This window comes from Schistocerca cancellata, chromosome 3, assembly GCF_023864275.1.
Source record: "Schistocerca cancellata isolate TAMUIC-IGC-003103 chromosome 3, iqSchCanc2.1, whole genome shotgun sequence".
Lineage (NCBI taxonomy): Eukaryota > Metazoa > Arthropoda > Insecta > Orthoptera > Acrididae > Schistocerca > Schistocerca cancellata.
This window is the reverse complement of record NC_064628.1, coordinates 392028901-392054092: the sequence shown is the minus strand read 5'-3', so window position 1 is coordinate 392054092 and position 25192 is coordinate 392028901. Positions and strand designations below refer to the sequence as shown.

The window sequence follows — 25192 nt, the reverse complement described above, 5'->3', positions numbered from 1 at the left end:
ATCATCATAAGAGCCCTGCAAGTTAAAAGGGAAACCATTCCATCATAACTACTGTCTGATTTTGCCATGAGTTCATCAAAATCTTCTCCACGAGTCTTGCCTTTCAATGGCAATAGTACTGGTAATTCATCTTTAAATACTTCACCTTCATCAATGTCAAAAAATAACACAAAAACTGATGTTAGTGCAATTTATATTTTCACCGACAGTTTTACACAATTTAAGACACACATTGATTGATGCACAAAACAATATTACCACATGCCAATAAACAACAAAAATAAACAAACACTCACTTCGCACGCGAACATGACAACAAATGCCAGCCCACCTCCACCCCTCCTGGCAGCCGTCCTGCTACCACCCATGTACTAACGAACAACTTTGTCAACTAAGGTTCAAAAACAACTGGTGGAGAGCAGAGCAGTTTTCTCTGTAAAATTTCAGCACTGCTGATGTTAAAATAAAGTAAAAAATAAACAAACATAACCCTAGTCTCTGAGAGCATCAAATCAAGACACTCAAATATGTGTGCACAGACACACACTAGAATTAAGTTTGTTTATTTTTTTACCTAATTTTAATGTCGGGGTCCCTACACCAATCCTTAGCCAAAATATGACTAACTGTCAGACTGTCTGCAAGCATTGTTGCAGAACATAAGACATAATGTTAGCATAGGACAGATTCAAGAGTCAATTATTAAAAGTTCTTGCACTTGCAGTTCAGTTGTGATTTTAACAGTGCGAAAGGATTTGATGGCATGCACAAAGTAAGAGAATTGTCTCTTGAATTAAAATTTGAGGAGAAATTAAAGTTAGAAAATATTTTTTTGGTGGTCCAGTTTTCAATTTTCTTTAGCCCATATCTGGACAGGAGTCTGCCAGTTGCCAACCGTTGCTCAGCACTAGTTCTTCCAGAAAGTTAAGTTTCTGAGCTATGATGAAAACTCGAGCACAACCATGTAACGAACAGCTGATACCCCGATACTAACGGATGTCAGCATGCCCATTGAGGAAACCACCAGATTAAATCTATTGTTTATAACTTACTGTTTTTTCCAAATGTATTATTATGAAACTATTAATTTGGTGCACAAATTTATAGCATTATTCTATAAATTTAATAAACACAACTGACACACGTAACAGACTTTCATCATCAATAATATATTCTCCTTCACTATTTACAAGTCTGCCTACGCTGGGGTAACTTTTTGATTCTGCGACTGTAGAAATCATGAGGTTTTGAGGTCGAAAAACTCATCGAGCCATATGCAGAGTGCATTTTCATCCAGAAAGGAAATTCCTTGAAGTTGTTTGATAAGAGCCCGTAAAGGGTAAAATCTGAGGGCACATAATCAGATAAGGTGGGGGCAGAATGACTTTCCAATCCAAATCCCGTACAGTGTTTGTTGTGAGCCTAGCAGAATGCTGGTGGGTGTTATCATGGAGTAGCATCACTTTACACTGTCTTCCTGGTCATTTTTCTTGGACTTGGTCTACAAGACATCTCAGTTGTTGCAAATAAATGTCAGCAGTGATGATTACATGACAGGACAGCAGTTTGTAGTGCACCACAATGTTGCTGTTCCACCAGATGCATAACTTTACCTTTTGTGGATGCACGTGTGTCTTTGTGCAGGGAGTTTCTGCTTTGTCTGGGCTCAACCATTCCTTTCTTTTCCTTATGTTAGTATGAAGACACCATTTCCTGTTACCATTAATGTAGAAAATGATCAGCGTTGTTCACGAGCCTGTAGAGGTATTGTGGTACTGGCTTAAAGCATGCGGTGCCTGCACATTCACTTTTTGTACCTCCTCCACTGCATGCAAATGTTGCATGATGGTTGAACAGTTCATCACATCTGCCAGGTCTCAAGTACACTGATGTGGATTAATGTGTGGATGTAAATGACCTCCATCAAACCCAAAGGTCTTACTGAACATGGAGAATCACAAATGTCAAAACGATTCTCCTCAAAATGAGACAACCATTTTCTTGCCACACACTGTCCAGAGACACTATCTGCATAGATGGTGCAAATGTTTCTGGCTGCTTCGGCTGCTGTCACTCCTCTATCGAACTCAAACAGAGGAAATGTTCCGATTTCTCCAATTGGCAATCCATTTTATAGGGTTCACAACTCCACTCAGTATCTCCAAATGACAAAATCACATTTATGTAAACTCAAATAGCACCAGTGAACTACAAATAAAAACTGACAATCAATAAATTAACCCATATCAACCATAATATCAACATGAAAAAACAAAAATGGTATGAACTTACGCATCAACCTAATATTTAATGATTTTTAACTGATGAATAAGTGGTACAGCACTCAAAACTACCACAATCTTACACAGGCTAAGGCAGAGTGACAATACTGTTTCCCAGGACAATGAAGCCATGCATGCTGATGTGAATGCCATATGTTTAGTCTTGTTTATGTGCTTGTCCATCATTCAACTATATGATCAGTGGTTATCTTTACTATTTTGATTATCTGTATTTTGATTAGTATCGCATACATTTTGGATATTCTTCCTGAAAGTGAAGCTTCTGACTAGGATTTACTTTCAAGCAAAACCATTTAACAATACCTGATACACATAATAATCACAGTTGCCAGCATGACTTACTGAGGAAATTTAATCAAAGCTGCATCAATGTTGTTTAACATCGCCAAACTTATTTCAATTCTGAAATTATTTCATGGAACCATCGAGACATGACAACGGGTGACTATCAGACCACAAGCCATTAGAAATGAGTAAGATTTTACAAACCTCAGTCTCCTCACCACGCAGTAACTGTTCTTTCATGATCTCCGTATATGTTCGAGAGCCAAGATCAGGTGTCTTCCCACCTGGAAACACAACAGAACAGTATTAGCACAGGCACAGCTTACACCACCTTAGACCTAAACTAGATTAAATCTATTTTTTTATAATTTGCTATTACTTTCAATGTATTATAATGAAACTACTTAGTGACTTTTAACTGCTGAATATGTTTTGAAAAACAGTGGCAGCTAGCACAACAAATATAGATGGATATAAACAGAATATCTACAAGACTCTTGAACATGTCACCATGATGGGAATAGACACACAACAAGAATGTTAGAACTAACTCACAAACAAAATCATTTGTGAAAGCCACCACTGGAACATTTGCCCAAGCCAAGTCAATGCCTGATATTATTTCAGCAGTGTTACAACTAAATTTGTATTGTGAAATGTTCATTTTCAAAAGATGCAAGATGCTGATACAATAAATCCAAATATGAAAGCAACTGTGTTCAGAGTGTTACTGAAATATGTATGATAATGGAAGACTGAGCGTTCTATCCAAGACCTACAAAACAAATGAGGATGTCAACATGTCAAATGGTCGTTGGATCTGAAACGAAATTTAATATGCAATTAACCAGCAACAATGTCATTCATGAATAATATCAACATGTGAGACATGAGAGAAGTGCATGCAATGAAAATTATAAGTGGTTTGCTAAATATATGAAAAGCTCCACAACAGAATTATGAGCAAGCCACAGTTGCATTCCATCTTGATTTCAATGCAATGTTAATGTGAGATACGGATAATCAAACAAAACTGCCATCTTCTGTTACTTAAAAATGCATATAAGGGCAGAGCTTATTTAAGCTATTACAATTAAGCATATGGGACAATACCTACATATTCTGCAACCTGCATTCTTAAAATTAGTGGATGGCATGAACTGAACTCTCTTTCAAACGTAACTCTGCCGCAATTGCATCTACTATTCTTTCTTATCTCATTTCGAACTTCCTACCCCCCTTCTCCAGAAAAGCATTCTCCATAACCTGTGTTTGTATTAGTCCATTGTATAATCTTGTCATGCAAAGAAACAAAAAGAACATACACACTCGCTGCTCTTCTGCAACCCCCTCCCCCTCCTCCTTCACCACAGTCCGAAATATCCAGTTAGATTTTCAAATTGTTCAAAATTACTTTAAACACAACTAAATTATCAATTTACATATACCATATTTTCTTCACAATGTTTAAGCTGGTCATTATTACAGCCACAAATGCTTAATATTTTCTAACAAGACTTTCAGCTTAAACAGCTATTCATATCAAATTTGCAGGAGTAACTGAAAATTTTATGAGGTACAATTCCTTTCCAGAATGGAACAGTTTGTAGCAGAAAATAAGCCTCATTTTTACCATTTCTGGTACCTTGTTTGCTGCCACTTACGAGTGGCTCACTTCTGACAATTCGCAATCAGTATCTTAGGAGCACCCAATATTGAAATTAAAGGTTACCCTGACAATATGACTATATATGTGCTGGAGCAGAAGAAAGCAATGCATACGACATAAGAAAACCTGCAAATGGAATTTATATACAGGGTGTACATAAAATCTGGAAACACTTTCAATTATTTATTGCACAAGAACCAAACACTGCACAGATATTATACATATGTCATTTTGAAGAGAAATCCTGAAATAGTTTCATTTCATGTTAAAAACATTCCTTAACATAACTGGAAGCTAACTGCAAGCCAAATTTCTTTAGCTCCCTTCCATTATAAGGTCACGCAGATTCAGAAACCACAAAAAAGCAAAATGCAGTAAAAAGTCTATTTGAACTTTTAACGGTGTTATGTTACAGATTTTTCCTTTGTGAATCTTATTGTGCATCCATATGCATGCTCAGACAGGGCATATATTTTGAAACTTTTGCTTAAAATAAAATTTGTAGAAAAATTCTGATTAAGATATTATGGTACAACAATGTGAATGATGCAAAAAAATTCGTGAGCACAACAACCGTTAAAAAACTGCTAAATCTAATCTTGCACTACTAATTTCCTGCACATTTTTTCAATATGGAATAACAGCTTTAAGAAGAAGAAACAAAAAACAGTTTCAAAAAAAGTGCTGACTTCTGAATGACACAGTGAAAATTCAGTCACAACAGCCTGCATACCAAAGAGCAGATCCAACATGCTACTGAAACAAAACCGTCCACTCTGATAAATATCTGTATCATACTCTAATACCAGAGTAGGGTGCTTCAATTATAATTTCTACAAGTGCCTGTTACAAGAATAGTACAAAAAAGAAGAGGGGCAAAAAAATCTGAGTGGCTACTCACATGTAGTATTACAATATGAAAATATAATGGCATGGAATTTTCCATTCTACTAGACTTTCATTTCGCACAACAACTGATTCAGAAGAGAGCAGTAGAACAAATACCATTGGAAATCATTAATAATACATGTTACGTACCACGCCGACAATAATCCAACAGAAAAAGACTATGCCACAGATATTAATTCAATAAAATTAGTCTCCAACTAGGTCATGACGACAGTTTTAACATGTGTCATATGTTTACAACTGTTCTGCAAGAACTATTATAATATTTGAATATTACAGTCTTTAAAATAACTTTTTCAAAACACAATGGAAACTTATCCCTCCACAGTACAATTTATATTCACTTATTGCCCTACAGCTCTGTTCACCCTATTCTTATCTCCATATTATCTTTTAATTAATGTTTTCTTGCCCTTCCTTCCTTTTATTTCTTTCCTTTCCTTTCCTTTCCTTTCCTCCTTCCTTCCATCAGAGAGCAATATGTTAATACACATTCTTGTGCATCTTACTACTATCCTCCTTCCCTTCCTTAACTAATACACCTAGTTTCTTTGTCCCAGAAGAATAAATTCATAAAATATTCCATAAGCTCATTAATGAAAAGTACAACCTGTTTCCAATTCCACTATTTGTCTATAACTCACTAATTCTCTACAAATTCGCGTTTATCATGTGATATGGATATGTCAATTAATAAGAGCTTATGTATTTTTTTAACTTTGTGAGTGCATCTTGACTGGAGGAGAATCACACCTACACTGAAGTAAAATTACTGACTTTTTTACCAAGTACCTAAATATGTAGGAGGTAGTAGTGCAAGATCTTTCAGAAGCTAAAATGCAACAGATATGCTCTTCATTATTACATGAGAACATAACAAGGAACACACAAGCAGAAATAAGCCTCTGCAGTTGTTATTAGGGAGCTGTTCAGCAATCAAAATCTTTACACTGTAGTTACAAAAAATCTAAACTAAAAACATACTGAATATTGCGGTGCAAAGTTTTACATGGCATATGAATTCGGAAACTTAGCTAACAAATGAATGGTGAAAATGAGATTAATTCCTTCTCAGCAAACATACATAAAAGACTTGTTTCCTATATTTAAAAAAAAATGATGTTCCATTACAGAAAAAAAATCTAGACAATGAAAACTGAACAATTTCAGACTGCTTGAGCTTGGGCATATGTTGAACTTGCCAAGATACGTACATGCCCATCCTGCTGCTACACTTCAGCAAACGGTTGTTTGCAAACATCTTGATCCATGGATGAATTTTAATAGCCACCTAGAAAAAAGCTGGGGTGATTAATAGATTTCTGATAACTCTCACACAACAATCACACACCCAAGAAAACTTCTCCTGCAGCTTCTCCGCAGATGATCCGTGTTGGTTCTTGCTTTGTGTCCAGTAAAAATACTTCTTACAATTTGTGAATGACTTTTACTTTCCCTATCTTCTGAGGCTTTTTCATATTACAAATTTATCATAATGTCAACCGGGTGTCTGGAATGTTCTCCTTTTGTAACTCAATCAGTGAGAGTTACATGTATCTGACCATTTCCCAAATCAGTTCTCTGTAATCATCATTCTGATATATACAGGAAAAGAACTGTTGGGAATACAACTAACCGTTTACAGAAACAAAACTTGCTCCAACATGTAACATTCAACCTACATTAGGATGGCTGTGCCTTGCTATTGTTTCCACAATATACTTGCAATGTGAAAATATTTAAATGTTAATACATAAAACAAAAAACCAGTCAGTACAAAAATGTCCCTTGGAAGTGACAGAACATGGACTGCTTTCCTTTAATATTTGTTCCTTACAAATGTGATAATGGTATGTACCTCCACTTAATCCAATGACTGTGCTAGTCCTTTCAATACATGACACACTAACCACACTCTCAAAATCAGAGAATCTCACCAGACCTCAACCTCATGACACTACTGTAACATATTCATGCTTTGTTACCCTAAACATTCTGTAAAGCATAAAATTCTAATTTAGATGCTATAAAAAAAAAAGGTCAGATTTTAGGCAAAGGAGAACATTCCAACAGAGGAAGATTGTTAAAAGTGGAAACTGTGTATCACTATCAGGAAAATATCCCTCGTATTTATGCACAATAAAAACAGTGTTATCATTTATAACTGGAAGGCATATTGATTCTGAAATGTAGGGTGTAATTAGCAGATTTTATCCAACTACCAACTGATATAAGAAATACCCATTTTATATTGCAGTCTTCTGCTAAGAGAGCAACACAATGCATCAAACAACCATATATTTGTCTCCAACAAAAATCAAGAAGCTATACTGTGGCATTATACTGTCACTCTCATGGCTTTATCTACCCTTTTGTTCTTATGTTTAGTAGTTCTAGTATGTCCAAAGACCAGTTAGATGCAACCTCCTTTACTAGTTTATTCTGTGAAAGCCTCCTAATCTCTGGATAGTGAAATGAAATGATCGTATGGCATTTACTGGCCGAGATATCCCCTTCAGGGTTCGGTTGCCATATTGTAAGTCTTCTTAGTTTATGCCACTTTGGTGACTCGAGTGCCAGTGATGATGAAAATCACACAACAACTAGTCCCCTGCCAGGAATCTAAACTAGGCCCCCCTGCGTGTTCGGTGGTAATGCTACTGCCATGCTATGGAGGAAACAAACTACATATAAATCCACTTAATGTATTTGAGCCTTGGCCTGCCTCTACAATTTAACCCCCCCCCACACACACACTTTTTTCCATTAACAAACAAGTTTATAATCCACAAGGATGTGACCATCAATGCAACCTTCCTGATGGTTGTACCACATAATTAGTAGAGTCAGTTGAGTGCCCTTTCATCAACCTCAAATTTTATGTTTTTTATTGTTGCAGACCACATTTACATAATAACTGTACATAGCACATCTACTTTCCCATGCATAGCTTTCCTACTGTTCTTCATTACTGAAAATACATTCCAAGGCAGAAAAAAACAATGCACCACAAAGGTATTATCTGAATGGGACAAATCGGTAAATGTGATGTACATCTACAGACAAACAAATACAATTTCAGATAAATTGTATGATTTATTCAAGAGAAACAGCTTCACAAACTGAGCAGGTCAATAACGTGTTGATCCACATCTGGCCCTTATGCAAGCAGTTATTGATTAACAGAGTTGTTGCATGTCCTCTTGAGATATATCCAGCCAAATTCTGTCCAATTGGCAACTTAGATTGTCAAAATCCGGAGCTGGTTGGAGGGCCCTGCCCACAATCCTCCAAACATTCTGAATAGTGGAGAGATCTGGTGACCTTGCTTGTCAAGGCAGGGTTTGGCAAGCTCGAAGACAAGCAGTAGAAATTCTCGCCATATGTGGGGGGCATTATCTTGCTGAAATATGAGCCCGGAATGGCGAGCCATGAAGGGTATCAAAACAGGGTGTAGAATATGATTAAAATGACACTGTGCTGTAAGGGTGCTGCAGATGACAACCAAAGGGGTCCTGCTATGAAGAGACACAGCACCCAGCCCATAAATCCTAGTTGTCAAGCCATATGGTGGGCAACAGGCAGGGTGGTATCCCACTGCTGTCTGGGGTGTTTCCAAACACACCTTCACTGGTCACTGGGGCTCAACCTGAAGCAGGACTCATCATTGAAGACAAATCTATTCCAGTCAATGAGATTACAGGCCAGAGACGTGCTTGGAGATGCCCCAGACAGTGATGTGATACCAAACTGACAGTCACATGCCATATGACCAGGCAACACAGAATGATGGTCTGGGGTGCCAATTCTTTTCATAGCAGGGGCCTTTGGTTGCCATCCACAGCACCCTTACAGCACAGTGTTATGCTGATGATATTCTACACCCCATTTTGTTGCCCTTCATAGAAAGCCATCCTGTCCTTACATATCAGCAAAACGATGCCTCACCTGCACATGACAACTAGTTTCTACTGCTTGTCTTCAAGGCTTGTCAAACCCCACCTTGGCCAGCGAGGTCACCACATCTCTCCTCAATTAAGAACGTTTGAAGCATTATGGGCAGAACCGTCCAACCATCTCATGACTATGACGATCTAACATGCCAACCGGGCACAATTTGGCATGACATACCTAAGGAGTATATCCGTAAGTCTATCAAACAGTGTCAAGCCAATTAACTGCTTGCACAAGGCCCAGATGTAGAGAAACACATTATTCACTTGCTCAATCTGTGAAGCTCTTTCCCTTGAATAAATCATAGAAGTATTCTGAATTTGTAATAATTTGTCTGTCTGTACATGAACATCACATACACCGATTTCAATCCCATTCGGATAATTCTTTCATGGCGTGTCTTTTTCTTTTCTCTTGGAGTGTACTTTACAAAGTGTTATATGATACCTGTTCTTGAAATAGAATTAACAGAAAACAGCTCAGCTCATGATTCAGAATATCTCTGCCTAGAATAGGAATTGACACATTGGCTTCAATTAAGTATAAAAGACCTGAATAACAAGACTGAAAATCATGAAAATATGATCTTAAAATGCAAAATAAAAACATGCCATTAAGTTAGTCTCGTGTCTCACTGACAACAAGGCCACAAGAGATTGAGCACTAACTAATGTAGAGAAAGATGAAGTAAAGAAGCTGCTGCGGTTTATTTAAAGAAGCATCCAGCCATGAGTCTGCACTGATTCAGGTACTCTATATCAGGTTGAATGGACAGCAAATCGATATCTGCTCTCACTCAACATATTTTACTCAATCATTTAGCTTAACAAGCAATACTAAAACTGTATCTTTGTGCTGCATGCACTAAATCTGTTCTATTGTATGACAGGTCAGCTACAACTTTTTATGACCAAACAGAAGAACACAGAATAATGTATCTGTGAAATGGAAAAAATGCTCAGAATCACCAAAAATATCAGTATTGTATACATCAGAATAAACTATATTGTGAGAATAACATTGAAGCTGAAGTAAATGTTGTAAGGGACAAAAAGATTTGCTGTAATCAGCAGCCACACTTATCCAACTATACAATTTTCAGCTTTTTAAGGTGAAGGAGATGATATACACTTACAAGACAAAAATTGTAGGACAACATTAATATGATACTGTAAAATGCTGGGTGGAACTCAAATAAAGAAAGCAATGAAAGTAGCCAATTACTATATAGGTGAATAGATGAGTAACAGACAGGTAAATAAACAAGACTGAATGCTTAGATAAGCATTTGGACAATGCCAAACACTGCCAGCAGATTCCTTTACTGAATGTGATACAATTGATACATACATTCACAATTAATATGCCATCCCTGTATCTTCTGTACCGTACACATCTAATATGAAAAAGCCTTTTAAGGAAACAAATATTTCACTTACATGCAGAAGCACTAATTAGATCTTTGAAAGTGTTGTCAGAAGTAATGAAATGTAAGATTTGTGAATGTTTTGTTACAATATAGACCAGTCCTCGAAATTTCCAGTTTGGCGATGATGTTCCTTGACTGCGCTGAAGGATTTCCTCAAAGGGAAAGAAAATTGAAGATCATTAGTAAAGGCTAACTTGCAAACCAACCCACCCCACATACTAAATGAACCCTCCCCAGCCATGACAGAACAAAAGCCTACTTATCTTTTAAACTTTTAAATTACAATTTAATAAAGAAAGCTAAATGGAAACCAACCACACTACATACGCACATACATGCTACATGTATGTAAACCCAATAAGACTACTACTGCCTGCCTACCTCAAAATGCCTAAATCACACATACATACATCCATTCACTCGTAATAAATCGTGTTTGTGCAAGTTTTGACACTGGAATGTGGTGAGCATTTTTTTTCTTTTCTTTTTGTGACAAATATGCTCATACAACTGATCATACGGTTCAGAGTGCTACGATGAAGAAAAAAAAAAAGGTTAATTCATTACAATCTTGGCACAGAAATCAAATGAGGTATGCTGTAAGATATTACACTTGTCTTCAGAAAGCAAATGTGGTGTGAATTTTCTTCAAAAGTAAGTTATGATACAAGAGAGTAACAGAATAAAATCTTCTGGTTTCTAAATCTTAGGTGTCTCCTAGTAAAGATTCAGGTGCAGCAGAGAAAGGAAGTTTGCTAAAGTTGAACAAAATCCATACAAGTATGAGGTGAAACTACGAGGTGAGACTTTTTCATTAGTTCGCTATAATAGAAAATCAAACATTAAAGAATTACTTGTATATGAACAAATGGGGTGCCGCTGTAATTAAAGAGGAACAAATGCAACATAATCGTGCATCTCCTGAAAAGATAGAACTATACACATGATGTCAGACACAAAACTAAAACTGAGTACAAAATAGATAAAGGATGCAAGTGTTTAAAAATTGGAAAGAAGAGCATCATAATGTCTCCCCACAAAATCTCCAACAACTACTACACTAATGTCAACGAAAACAATCCTCCAATTTCTGAATTCCAGCCTGACTTCAGTTTGGGCTCCGAGTAAGGGATGAAAACAACTTCAGTTTGGGCTCTGAGTAAGGGATGAAAACAGCATGCATTTTGTTACAAACAATTGATGAGTATGTGCCACGTTTCTACTTGCATTATTTATGAATGTCACGCAATTAACATATCCCTTTAAAATAACTGTCAGGAATAACAGTAATTGCAAAGTATAGATAAGAATGAATATAATACTGCAACAACGAGTTGTAAGGAACAAGTTTACAGGATATAACAGTAGAAATTCTTAGTGTCTCTCAAGAAGGCCCGTTATACAAATTGTGAATATTGCTCTTAAGGGCTGCACTAAGCATAAATCTGTAGGTAACAACACTATTTAAAGACAAATAACAACCAAAGAACAGTGAACTCGAGGGACAAAAATGGGAAAAGTGCACACAAGCAAGAACCAAGTGGACAACGAGGTCGGGTCTTTATGACCCTGTGACAGTATTATGCCGAACTTGGTGTAAAAAGAATAAAACCACATCCCAGAAAGGATGTATCAGATTAACTTTCTTCAAAACTATTAGTGAGTAGTTCAGTAGCTAGAGAAGTCTGCAATACAGTAAAGATACATGTAACACGAAAGAAGAAAATGTAGTGCGACTGCTTAAGATATGCACTCTGGAATTAACTTACGTTACCAATTGTGCTTATTACCACACTTTTCATTTACCTGTTAAATGTAGGAGAACTACTTCTATTTCAACAAACTCTACAATAAATATTCTCTGTACAATCTTTTGGTGAGTGATATTATAATTATCCAAATATTTTTGATATGAAAGAAACTTGTCCCTGAAATTTTGTAAACAGCTTCATTTATGAAGTAATTGGCATTTCAACCTGATCTGAGAAATCAGAAGTTTTCTATCTCTGATAACACTACTCTCTTTCAGTTCTTGTCCTGCACAACATATCTTCAATATGAGCCATAAATTCCAAAAGTTAGGGATCCTACACTAATGATTAACATTTCACAATATATTTTACAAGCATACCAATGTGAGGAAACTATGCGCTGGACCTTTTTAAACAATGTAAGTGTTGTTGCTGCTGCTGCTGCTGACGATTTCGATCAATCCTTGAGGTGTACACAACCAGTCATTAATGAATAGAAAAGGTGACGTTCAAACTTTGATCCAGCACACAGTTAATTTGTCACAAAGGTTCATCCAGACAACACACTTTAATGTAAGACACATCTAATGCAATACTGAGAGATAAAAGTTGCCGTGTGTTTGTATAAGTCTGTGATATGATGAAATTGTCCTATTCGCCCTAGCTTTCTTTTGAGCATCCCTTAACGTTTGGAACACACAGTGAACTGACATCATCATCTTACGTCATTATGCCATTCTGCACTGATGATCTGCTCATACAAACATGAACTTAGTTGTAAGTTTTTGAAAACAGCCATAAGTCATGCTTTGTATTTTTTATTAATGGTTTTGCCCTTCAAATGAAAAAGATCATCATAAGGATATACACTGTAAAAGACACAAATTGAGATAATATGGAAAATTTACATTGATGTTACTAAACTACATACTCTATGGTGACTTACAGTTAAAGCTGGCTTTACAGCTCTAAAGATTAAGCTGACTGTACTATAGTATATAAACTTACATTTGAAGTACAGTAATAAATGATAATGCTGACAGAGCCAAAGATGAAATTGACTGTACAACTGTAGTTTTAACTTCCATGGTATAGTGTACATAAAGATAAGTTACAATTATATTTTATCATCTCTTTTTAAAGGCGTGTGTATACACATCTCATAGCCGTACATGTCTGCTCATCTTTCAAAAAATACAAGTACATTAAAAAATTTAAATATCTTTTAAAATACATTATAAAAATTCATATTTGATACATCTATACAAAAATGCAACAAAAACTACTGTTTTTAAAAATATTTCTGTTAGGATAATATGGCAGGTACTATATTTTGGTTGCTTATCAACACCTCTTCGTCAAATGACTGGTATAACACATGCAAATTAAATTAGTTTTGTTCGTTTAGTAAATTTTGCAGTTTTTCTTCTTTTCTACAAAAAATTTTCAATTCTTTCAAAACATTTAACAGAGGGCCTTTTATCTGCGGAGTGTATGATTTTTATACTATCTTGAATCTCACGTAATGTATGTATGCTGTATGATTTGAATTTAAACTGTAATGTTCTTTATAATGTGTTTTAGACACTCTTCCAGTTTGGCCAATGTATGAGCTCTGACCATTTTGGCAATTCATTTTATACACTCCTGACTTACTGTATTTATTCTTTTGTACATTCTCTTAGTGTAATTTTTTTTACTGCATGTCTAAGGGCACTGCTAATCAGAAATGCTACTTTCACTTTCTGTCTTGGGCAAAATCTTGTAGTACAATCTGTTATGCTCCCTATAGTGAACTAAATTACATATGCAATACAAAGCTTAAAAGTATGTAAAAATCTGACAAAACTTTCACCGTTAAAAATTGCATCCAGTCTGCTAACAATGCAGTAAATAAGAATAAATAGGAATCCAGAACGTGCGATTTTCACCTCTTGGTATCTTATTAGTATGTTTATGAACATACCAATTGATGAAACATTAGAAATAATTAATCATAATTTATTACAGCATAAAACTATAGCAGTAGGTGAAATAGTAGAGCTGTTAGACCTTTTGCATGTTAGCCCTGATGTCAAGTAATTTACCTTTCATGGAAAAATTGATTGCATGGGAGATGGTCTAGCAATGGGTAATAGTTTATCCAGCATTTTACCATAAGTTTTTCTTAATAGCTCCCCCCCCCCCTCCCCCCTTAGTATTATAAATGTACAGTTCGTGAGATACAAGATAGTATGAAAATTATCCATTCTGCAGATAAAGGCCCACTGTTAAATGTTCTGGAAGAATTCGGAATTTTCGTAAAAAAGAAGAAAAACCTAAAGAATTTATTAAATGAAGAAAAACAAATTTAATTCACATAGGTTGTACCAGTTATGTGATGAAGTGCTGTAGATAAGCAATCAAAATAAAATCTCTGTCACATTATCCTAACAAAAATATTTTTAAAAAGCGTTTTTGTATAGATATGTTAAATATGTATTTTTATAATGTACTTTGAATTATTTTAAGTTTTACAGATGAACTCATATTTTTTGAAAGATAAGCAGATAAGTACAGATATGAGATGTCCATACACACGTCCATAAAAAGAGGTGATAAAATGTAAATTTCATTCTCTGTAGTTGTAAATTATCTTTGGATACAAAATACAATGGATGTTACAAGTACTGTTGTAGAGTCAATTTCATCTTGGCAATATCAATGTCATCATTTACTTCTGTGTAAATGTACTTTAAGTAAGTTTAAGTGCTTTAGTACAACCAGTTCAATCTTTAGAGCCATTAGTTAACTTTAAACTGAGGCCACAATACTGTAACCACACTATGTACAAACGACATTCAAAAAGTTTTGAACAGTCTTCTCTATTTTTTTTTTATTTTTTGCAGGAGGACAATGAAATTTTTTGTGAACATACTTGGAACATTTAGCTATAAGATGGCATATAAAATTATTTTCTTTTATTTACAAGTGAGCCATAATGGACCTTGAAGTAGACATGTTGTGACAATTGTAGGTGATGGAGTTCCTCTTCAAGACCAGCGATGACTCTGCTACATCGATTCACAGGAAGTTGCTCCCTGTTTATGGAGAGGACACAGTGGATCGCAGCAGTATCCAGCAGTGGTTGAAGAGGATTAAAGAAGGTAATTTATCTCTGGACAATCCACGATGCGGTAGATCATTGACGGCAGCAAGTGATGTGAATAAGAAGACCATTGATCAAATCATCCAAAGTGACAGATGTGTGACGACACGACAGCTTGCTGAAATGACTCTTCTGTCATTGGGTAGTGTGGTATCACTGGTATAGTCACTAGGGTACAGAAGAATCTGGGCATGTTGGGTGCCTAGATTAATGACAAGAGAAATGAAAATGATGAAGAAGAATGTGTGCGAGGGTCTCATGAAGACCTTTACTGAAGAGTGGAAACAGTGTTTTGATGGCATCATTACCCAGGATGAAATACGGTTGTTTTTGTCTGAACCTGAGAGCAAAACCCAATCCATGGAGTGGCGTCATCCGGGTTCCCCTCGGAAGAAGAAACAAAGACTTTCACGAACAGCAGGCCGAAACGTGATGGCCTCCTCCTCCTGGGATCAGTGTGGTGTCATTTTCATTGACCTTCTGGAACCTGGCTCCATAGTTAACCGGGACCATTACTGTTTGTCATTGGACAAGCTGCGACATGCCATCACGACTCTCAGACCACAGCTTCAGGGTCATCTCTCATCAGATTACACCATGACAATGCCAAACCCCATACAGTCTATATGATGCAGGAGAAAAATCAGGAAAATGGGTTGGAAAATTGTCCCTCACCCTCCCTACAGTCCAGATTTGGCTCCGTCTGATTTTTACCTCTTTGGTCATCTGAAGGCCCACCTGCACAGTAAAACCATTTCATAGTGAGAAAGTCCTTATTTCCTGCGTCAAGCAATGGTGTAACAGTCAATCCCCAGAATTTTACCAAAGTGCATTTACATCATGGAAAGAATGTTGGGCCAGATGTGTCACAGCAGATGGAGGCTACATTTAGTAGGCTCAATGTATAGCTAAATGTTTCAAGTATGTTGACAAAAAAATTTTCTGAAAAGAATAAAAAAAATTAGAGATGACTATGCAAAACTTTTCGAACGCCTTTTGTACTTCACGTCATGTCAATGTAAATTTTCCATATTAGCTCAATTTATATCTTTTACAGTGTGTATCCTGATGATGCTCTTTCTCATGTGATGGCCAAAATTGGTCAACAAAAAGATACAAAGCAAGACCTGTGGGTATTTTCAAAAACTTTGTTTTAACGCTTGCGTCCCTGCTCTAACTTATAAAATTTTTAATATCTTAAATGTGTTGTTCCTTGAGTGGATAATACATGCAGGACTTAACTGTGAAGACTTTAAGGAAAATCTACTTCAAACAGTGATTAGTGCGAAGAGTTACTCCAAATCCTTAGGCACTCAATTATAATATAGCTTTGCTATTATAACAAAATTACAAAACTCCAAAATAAATTTTCTTTTGTGTGTTTTTCCAGTAAATTTTCATGCTTCTCAAAAATAACTTTATATACATTATGAGAAGGTACAGTTATTCCAATTACTTGTAGGAGCAGAAATAATCACAGAGAAGTCATTTGTCCACGGTACGTAACAAAGCATTTATCCATGTGAAGATTAACCTTTCATCCATTGCATTCAAAATAAGATACTCCATTTTAGGCTTGGTCATAACAGGCTTCACATGAACATAGTGAAACTTCGTGTAGTTGTGAATTAGTTGGACTTATCTCAGTTTATTATGTTGTGTACCTGGTGAAACAATATAAAATATCAGATGAATCTGAATCATTTCACAGATACTGTTTCCACAAAAGAGCTATTTTCCTCTCCAGCCGATTATTTTATCAAGTTTTTTTAGCGACAAGACGATGCACGTAGAAAAAAGTGCATCCATATCTTATCAACTATTCCTGGAAGCCTTAATTCTGTATAATCTGAATCAGCAGAATCCTAAGCTAATATTTTTGATGAATGAGAATTCACTCTCTTGGGAATGGAACTAAAGAAAAAAAGTAATGCTGTGAGACAATGACTAGTTCATGCTTTGCAGTCACACTAGCACAAGTTTGCTGTGTGCCACATCAAAATTCCTTATAGTCAAAGATGTTACTTGTTTAAAATTCTGAATTAACACTCGCTTCACTCAACACATGAATCATCACAATCATTTTGTTAAACTACCACTACCTAGGTTATGTTCAACACTGTAGGTACCACTTCGTGAACTTACATCCAAAGACACCTGCAGACGCAGTAAGTCTACATTCTTGGAGATTGTCAGGAAATCAATGAGGTACAAAATACCATATTATATCTTTTACATGCTATGATGGCTACACCCATCACAAAACAGAAACAAATGCATTTCAGTGACTGCATGATCAGCATAGATAAATCGGTCAAGTGTTTCAATATGTAAGTGCCATTCTTACTTGTGTGTTACTTCACCATGAAGCTCTGCGTGACACAGCTATGTTCTGTGGGAGAAAGAGAGAAGTGAGGAAGGAATGACAATGAGGTCGTTAAAGACAGAGCACAAACTTGGATAGGGAAGGCTGATAAAAACACCATTACAATAATGCCTTAAGTGATTTATGGAAACCAAGGAGAACCTAAAGATGGATTGCACGAAGTAGATCTGAAGCACTGTCCTCCTGAATGAGAGTCTTGTGTCTTAACCACAGCATCACCTCTCTAGATAGCTTCCACAATCAGCAGGCCCAAAACAAGATGCAAAGAAACAGTGGATGTAATCTATAATTCATTAAAAGGGAACACTCTTAAACAGATGAGAAAAATATACAAAGAGACAGAGAAGTTGGCCAGTAATTACCTACACTCACCATCAGTGCAGGAAACAGTCACACAAAACAATGATGAAAATAAATAAAATAAAAAATAAAAAACCTTCATCGGGAGGAGAGAGGGAGGAACAGAATTAAAAGTGGATGGAGTAAAGGGTGTCAAAGATTGTGCATCGTAAATACTGTGTCAATTTCAAAGCAAAAAGGAGAGAGTGAGACGTAAACAGATCTATGCGAGATGAGAAAGATGAACAACAATAATGAAGAAGAGGAAAGTAATGAAATAAAAAATGAAAGAAGATGACAAGTGAAAACTGATTAGATGAGTAAAGGACCAAAGAGAAGACAGAGGTTCACGTAGCTTGAGTCCTATGTGATGGTGCGTGATGAAAGGACGTGCTGGAGTGCAAGTTCCTATCTGCGCAGTTCTGAGTGGGAGGTGTTGGGTGGGAGGATCCAAACAGCTTGTGTGGTGTAGCAGGTGCCTAGGTTCCAGAGTTATGCTGGAAGGTATCCCCCATCACTGGGTCTTGAGCAACCCCAGGCGGACAGTTTATTTGTGCCCATTCACGAGCTCGGCAAGTTTGGTGGTTGTCATACCAATGTAGAAGACTGTGCAGTGAACAAATGTCAGGTGTAGATGACATGCTGTTTTGCGTGTGCCCTACCTTGAACAATACAAGTTTTGCTAATGGACGTGGCTGGAGTATGTAGTTGCGGGATGCATAGGGCATGTTTTGTAGTGGGGACAGTTACAGTGGAGGTGGCAACCTTTCCAAGTGCCACATGAAAGAAGTGCCCCTGAAGATCCACCAGCTACATGCCCTGGCTTGGTGTAGGTTTACTGACAATATCTTAGGGGTCTGGACTCGCGATGAAAATAAACTCTGTAACTTCCTTCGAAGTCTCAACTCTAATAACCTGAATTTTACCTGGTCCTTCTCCAGAACCTATGCTGCCTTTCTGGCAGCTGAGGCTCACATCCAAACTTTTTCCCATAACAAACCCACAAACAAAAGTACTTCCACTCTCAGAGCTCCCATTGCTTCCACATCAAATGCTCCATTCCCTGCAGCCTAGGTATCTGTGGTAAACTTTTCTGCTCTAATGACAAATCCTTCAACAACTACACCAGGATGTATAGGAAGATAAGAAACAAATTTCCCAGATCTCCTCATTAAAAATACACTTTTTACCAGATGAAAATGCACTATATCCAAGGTAGGAGTACATTTTTTCCGTGTTAAGTGACAATATACATACCCTCGGAACTGTACAACTTATCAATCCTTTGAATAGTAAAGGTTTTATGCACCAGCATAGAACTTCCCAGCACTTTAGGAATCAAAACCTAGTAAAAAACAAACGTGTTTTGGAGAAATATTTGATGCATGTCAACACGTAAACTGCATATTTTCATATCACAAAAGTATAAATTCAATTTCCATCAAATACAGCATAGTAGCTTCCAAAACACTGAAATAAAGATTACGCTGTGTGATGCGCTTTTGTCGGGCAATCAGAACTTGTCACGTGATCTCACCAGCCAACGACAGCTAATATTCTGAGCTTAGGACACGTTATGAAGTCAGTCAATAACATCACTGTTTAGTTATGGGAACACAATGATAGGAAAAATAAATGGTTTAAATTAATATACAGACAGTACAGGTACGAGAAAAGATAAGCTTTCACATGTAATATTGGTCGCCGAATATTTTTTATTGTTTTTTTTTCTGGAAGTGTGGTTAGGCCGGATCGTAAGAGGACAGCTTAAATTGCAGCAGCTTAATATTTCTGAAAAGAACAATTATAAATTTCGCTGCTGTGTGCTGAATACCTCATGGGTTACCTGGCTGATTACACTCGCACTTCGACTTTTCCATAGAAAAGCCAATTATGTGTGAAATTGCTCAAGAACTCACTTCACACTCTTTTTTTGAAAGAATTTTTAATTACACTTCTTACCATCATTATTGCATAAGTTTTAATCTATGAAAGAACTGAAATAAATATGAGAAACTAACCCCGACACTTGTTATTTTCCAACATGTGTTATCTTTACCGTTACTTGTTATTTTCCAACATGTGTTATCTTTACCGTTAAGATATATCAAACACAAATGTGCCGGTAAAATTTTAAATAATGGCATTGATGGCTGGTCTTGTGGACCCGAAATTTTTCTAAGTGATCAGTTCTCAAAGTTTAAGTTTTGAATGAGGGTCAAATGCTCGGTGATTTAAGAAATTCATCACTCATTCTCACACTTAACACAATTCATTTCGTGTAAAAGGAAATTTACTTTGAAAGTAGTGCTTCTCAAACCACCAACCGCAATATTTTCCCGCGAAATGCTAACAATTGTGATGTCAGCTCATTGAAAGCAGTCTGTTGTTACACAGTACTGCACAGTCTTCATCCTAACCTTTCTGCCTCTAAGCCACAAAGGAGCACCCCCTTTGACAACCACCCATCTTGACCTTAAATGCCTTAACAGATTATTCCGCCTGGATTAGGACTTTCTCAAATCGAACCCTGAAATGAGATCATCCCTCCGCTATATCATCCTCATGCCATCCACAGCAGCCTTTCGTCAGCGTCCTAATCTCCACTATATACTTGTCCCGCCCTATGACATTCCCAGATCATCTGTACTTAAGGTTTTACATCTGTAACTGACACCACTGAAAACCATGCTCCATGCACTCCCCACAACCACATACTCCAACACCACCACTGGATAAAACATATACTGCTTACGGCAGGGCCAACATGTGAAACAATATACGTAATCTATCAGCTGACGTATTCTCTCCACAGTCTTTTACATTGGTATGACATCCACTAAACTGACTGAAAGCACAAACGTGCACAGATGAACTGTGCGTTGGGGGATGCCCAATACCCTGTGGTGGAGCATGCCCTCCTGCGTTAACTCAACAGACCCCTGTGCCTGCTACACCACACAAACCATTGGTTTGCTCTCACCCAACATCAGAGCCTCAGAACTGCAGAGATGGGAACCTGCACTCCAACACAACCTTTCATCCCACCATCACCCTGGACTCAACTTACGCTAACCTCTACTCCTGTCTCCTCTTCGTTTCTTTACTCATTTATTTTTCATTTCTAATTTTTTCCACTTTTCATGTTCTTTTTTAAATTTTTATTTTGTTATCTTTCTCTCTGTAGTATTACTTTTCTTATTCAACTCACATATACCTCTTCACTTCTCAAACTATCCTCTTTGCTTTGAAGCCGACACAGTACTTATGATGTGTGATCTTTGACTTCCCTTTCACATCCTTTACTCCGTCTTTGATTACCTTCTCCTTGTTACCCCATAATCTAAATTGTGAGTGACCTACATCCACCTTTCCTTCTTCCCTTTTTTCCACCTCCACCTCTGATGAAGGGGCAAAATCTCGAAAGCTAGATTTTCCCCATTTATGTTTGTCAGTTTGTGTGTGACTGTCAGCTGCACTGAGCTAAGGTAAGTACTGGCCTGTCTTTGTATATTACTCACAGTGGATGTAATGTTGAGTTCAAAACAGGTGGAAAAGCCTAACACTAAAAGTAGATGATGATGATAATGACAAACTGTACAAAAGAAGAAAAACTTGAAGTGTAACAATGGCTAAGGGCTATGTCCAGGAGGGAAAAATAATTACGTGGAAGACCAATAATCATTGCACAAACAAAAACAGTGAATGCTTCATAATGAAATTATGAAAAAAAAATTATTTACCTGAACTTCTGCTCAGTCAGTAGGCGTCTGTTACGAATTAATTGAGGTCACATTAAAAACTGACGTGGACACAAAATGCTCCAAATACTGCACAACTGCCATGGCCATACTGTATTTCACCCGGTTTAGTGTACTGCCTTCTAGATTCAATGCAGACCACAAGATAATACAGTACAGCATAAAACTACAGGCTGGTGTACAAAACAGGGGCTCAAAACTCTCATCTAAGTGTATCATACCTGTGACAAAGTTCAATGTGTATCAATCAGATCACTGCTGGCAACAACTGTTGTCCTCATTTCACAAGGGACTAAGGAGACATTAAAATTAACTCTGTGCAACTTTTGCAACTTCATACAGCTTTAAAATCAGTAACTGCTCAGTGTCAGCTTATCTCCCCTTGTCTGTCATGCAGAGGTGATGGAAATTCCTGTCATCCTTACCATTTGAACCAACTACATATACTCTAAAATTCACCATGGGAGATCATGTCAGTGAACGAAGCCTCAAAGATCTTTAGTTTAATGAAAACAACAGATTTTACGTAATTCAGAGGGAACAGAAATGACTAATTTCAAAAGTTTTTCTTCTTTTTTAATCAATGAGCTACTCCAGAATTTTTATATTTCTTTCTCAACAGCTGTAATAAATTTTTTTAGCCCTTATAAACTGCCAACATAAATTTACATAATGGTCTATCAACTTTCTATAAAAGACTCCCAAAAAGTAAACAACACTAATGCAAAATGTTATATCCAATTCTCTCATCAACATCCAAGGTATGTTGGAAGCAACTCCCATAACAAACTTATTAACTATCTTTTATCTGCCCCCCCCCCCCCCCCCCAATAGAACACTGATCATCTCTCTATCTGCCAACTCATTTTGGGTCATTCAGAGCCTTAAATTAAGGCTATGTTCATTGACTTTTTCCACTATTTGAATACTTATTTTCTACAAAACTTAAACACAGCTCTGCAACTGCCTCTTGTTTGAACTTTCCAGTCTCAGAGGATTTTGTGCTGCAAAATAATAGTTTTCTTTATAACAGCTGTCACTGTTTGCCAAATCCTGACCCCATCTTCATTACTTAAAAAAAAAAAAAAAAAAAAGTACTTCAGAGTAAACTATATTGTACAACAGTGCCAATTACTTTATCTAGATTATACACAGATATTTTAGTCCTGCTCATTTCTTTGGTCATATACTGCAGAACCTTCTCATCCTCATACTTCCCTTTACTGAGATCTAACTTGTGCCTCTTCTTAACAACATGCTGCTGTCAAGAAATGTTTACAACTGTTATATTATACATATCTCTAGAGCTTCAAGCTGTCGCTCTCTCTCTCTTTTTTAAATCAGTACTTCCAATATAACTTTATTCAACTTTTCACAACACATTAAATACTAATGCTGATGCAGTATATGTTCTCTTCACAACAAAATTTCACAAATGTAAATAAATAACCACCTCAAATTCTGTATTCTTTCTGACTCAAATTCTGGCCATGTCATTTCCATACTGATTAGATGATTTCATAGACCGAATAAGAGGCACATTTCAAATTTACTTCAAATACGCAGTGATAAAATTTTCCACTAGGGTAAAAGGCACTGTTTGATGAGGTGACATACTGCATTTCAAAACACTACATCTTCACATTGTCATCCCAGTTTAGTAAGAACACTTCATTTAATAGTGATTCATCTTACTTGATGAGACATCTATAATCTTTATGAGATTCCTTCAGCAAACCCTCACTACTTCGTTCTACGCACTTAAATCTTCAGCTTCCTCACTGGACCATGTCATCACACCTATGGATTTCATCTCTATTGCATAGATTTACTTCATTTGCAGACTTCATGAATGGGTTTATCGAAATCACTCTTTCTATTATGTCTCTCCTACATTAATTGCAGACCAGCATAAAATCCCTTCCCATTCAACCTTTAATACTCCGTAGTTTTTACATTTTATCTTTCTGAAGAATGTTTGGTTCACCCTTTTATGACTCCAATATATTTTAATGTCAGACTTACACGACCCCGGTCGCACTAAGCTACATGCTAAAAATGAGCCATCATGCATTTGAGCATTGGTATTTACATATTTTTTTAATGCTTCTTTCAACACCACCTTCCAACGTTAACGACTAATTTTGGAATTCTACAATATTACAGCACCATCTAAATGCAGACAGCATTTTCGGATTTCCATTGCAAACTCAAGACGTCGTTACAGTTCAATACCACACCTTACGAGAGTATTAATTTCACAAGCTACTTATTTAATATTTAATTGAAGCTACCAACTCTTACAATGCCATAAAGTATAAATGAAACACACTCCAAAGCAACAACAATCTTTCATGTCAACCACTTTACAGAATGTTTCTCATTTGATTTCTTAAGTGCCTCTCACCACATTCCAACATAAACATAATTCAGATTGTGCATGGAAATTCAATGTAGCAATAACTGAAAAGTATACTACAGTACAAACCTTCTGCGAAGGGGTCAGCCCGCTCAGGGGAAATTATCATGTGACGCCTCCGCTGTCGATACTCATCCTCCTTTTCTGCAACCGTAGGACGGCGGCGCTCAGCAAATGGGTCATAGTCCTTTTCACTCTGTAAAAAAAAAAATACAACAGAAATAATTTAGAATGACATGCTATCCTTTATCCCTACATCAGAGAATAGAGTAAGGACTGATTTATAAGATTGATATACTTTTTGATACTTTTGTCTTGAATATGTTTCCAAATACAGTGAGTGATTGCTTTGCTGCACTGATCTCTGCTTTTCTTCTGATTTACAAATCAAGGAAAACAAGGACTATCATGAGGAGATGAATAATGATAGTTTTCTGAAGTGGTTCATGGGGCAACTATTAGAAAACTCTAATCAGCTGTCACTGTACTGGATAATGCTACATACCACTCATGTATGTATTAAATAGAAAGCTCCAACAATGGAAATGAGAAAAAGTAAACTGTTTGAATGCTTAAAACATAACACTGTTATGTGCAAGCTGATGTCTAAGGCAAGGCTTGAACTCTAAACTAAATATGCCACAGTTAAACAGAAAGTTGTTAATGAGATGTCCAACGAACAAAGTCACAAGATTCTTAGGCACCCGCCATACCACTACCACTCACAGTAGCAGAAATTCAGAGGAACCACTGACGCAAACAAAGCCAGAGATGTGGAGTAAAGCTATACGCCACACAAAAGCAGCTTTTAAAGCAGCCTGGGAAAAAAAAAAAAAAGA

The 25192-nt window shown here is 36.7% G+C and overlaps 1 protein-coding gene across 1 annotated transcript in view; it reads right to left on the bottom strand.

Moving 5' to 3' along the window:
- The window catches only part of LOC126175116 (splicing factor 3B subunit 1), a 68905-nt gene that overhangs the window by 41227 nt on the left and 2486 nt on the right, over nt 1-25192 (bottom strand). Inside the window, exons 4-5 of the mRNA XM_049921670.1 lie at nt 24423-24549; nt 2793-2872 (exon numbers count right to left, since the gene is read on the bottom strand). Coding sequence (XP_049777627.1) covers nt 2793-2872; nt 24423-24549 — 207 coding nt within the window. The remainder of the gene's footprint in view (nt 1-2792; nt 2873-24422; nt 24550-25192) is intronic.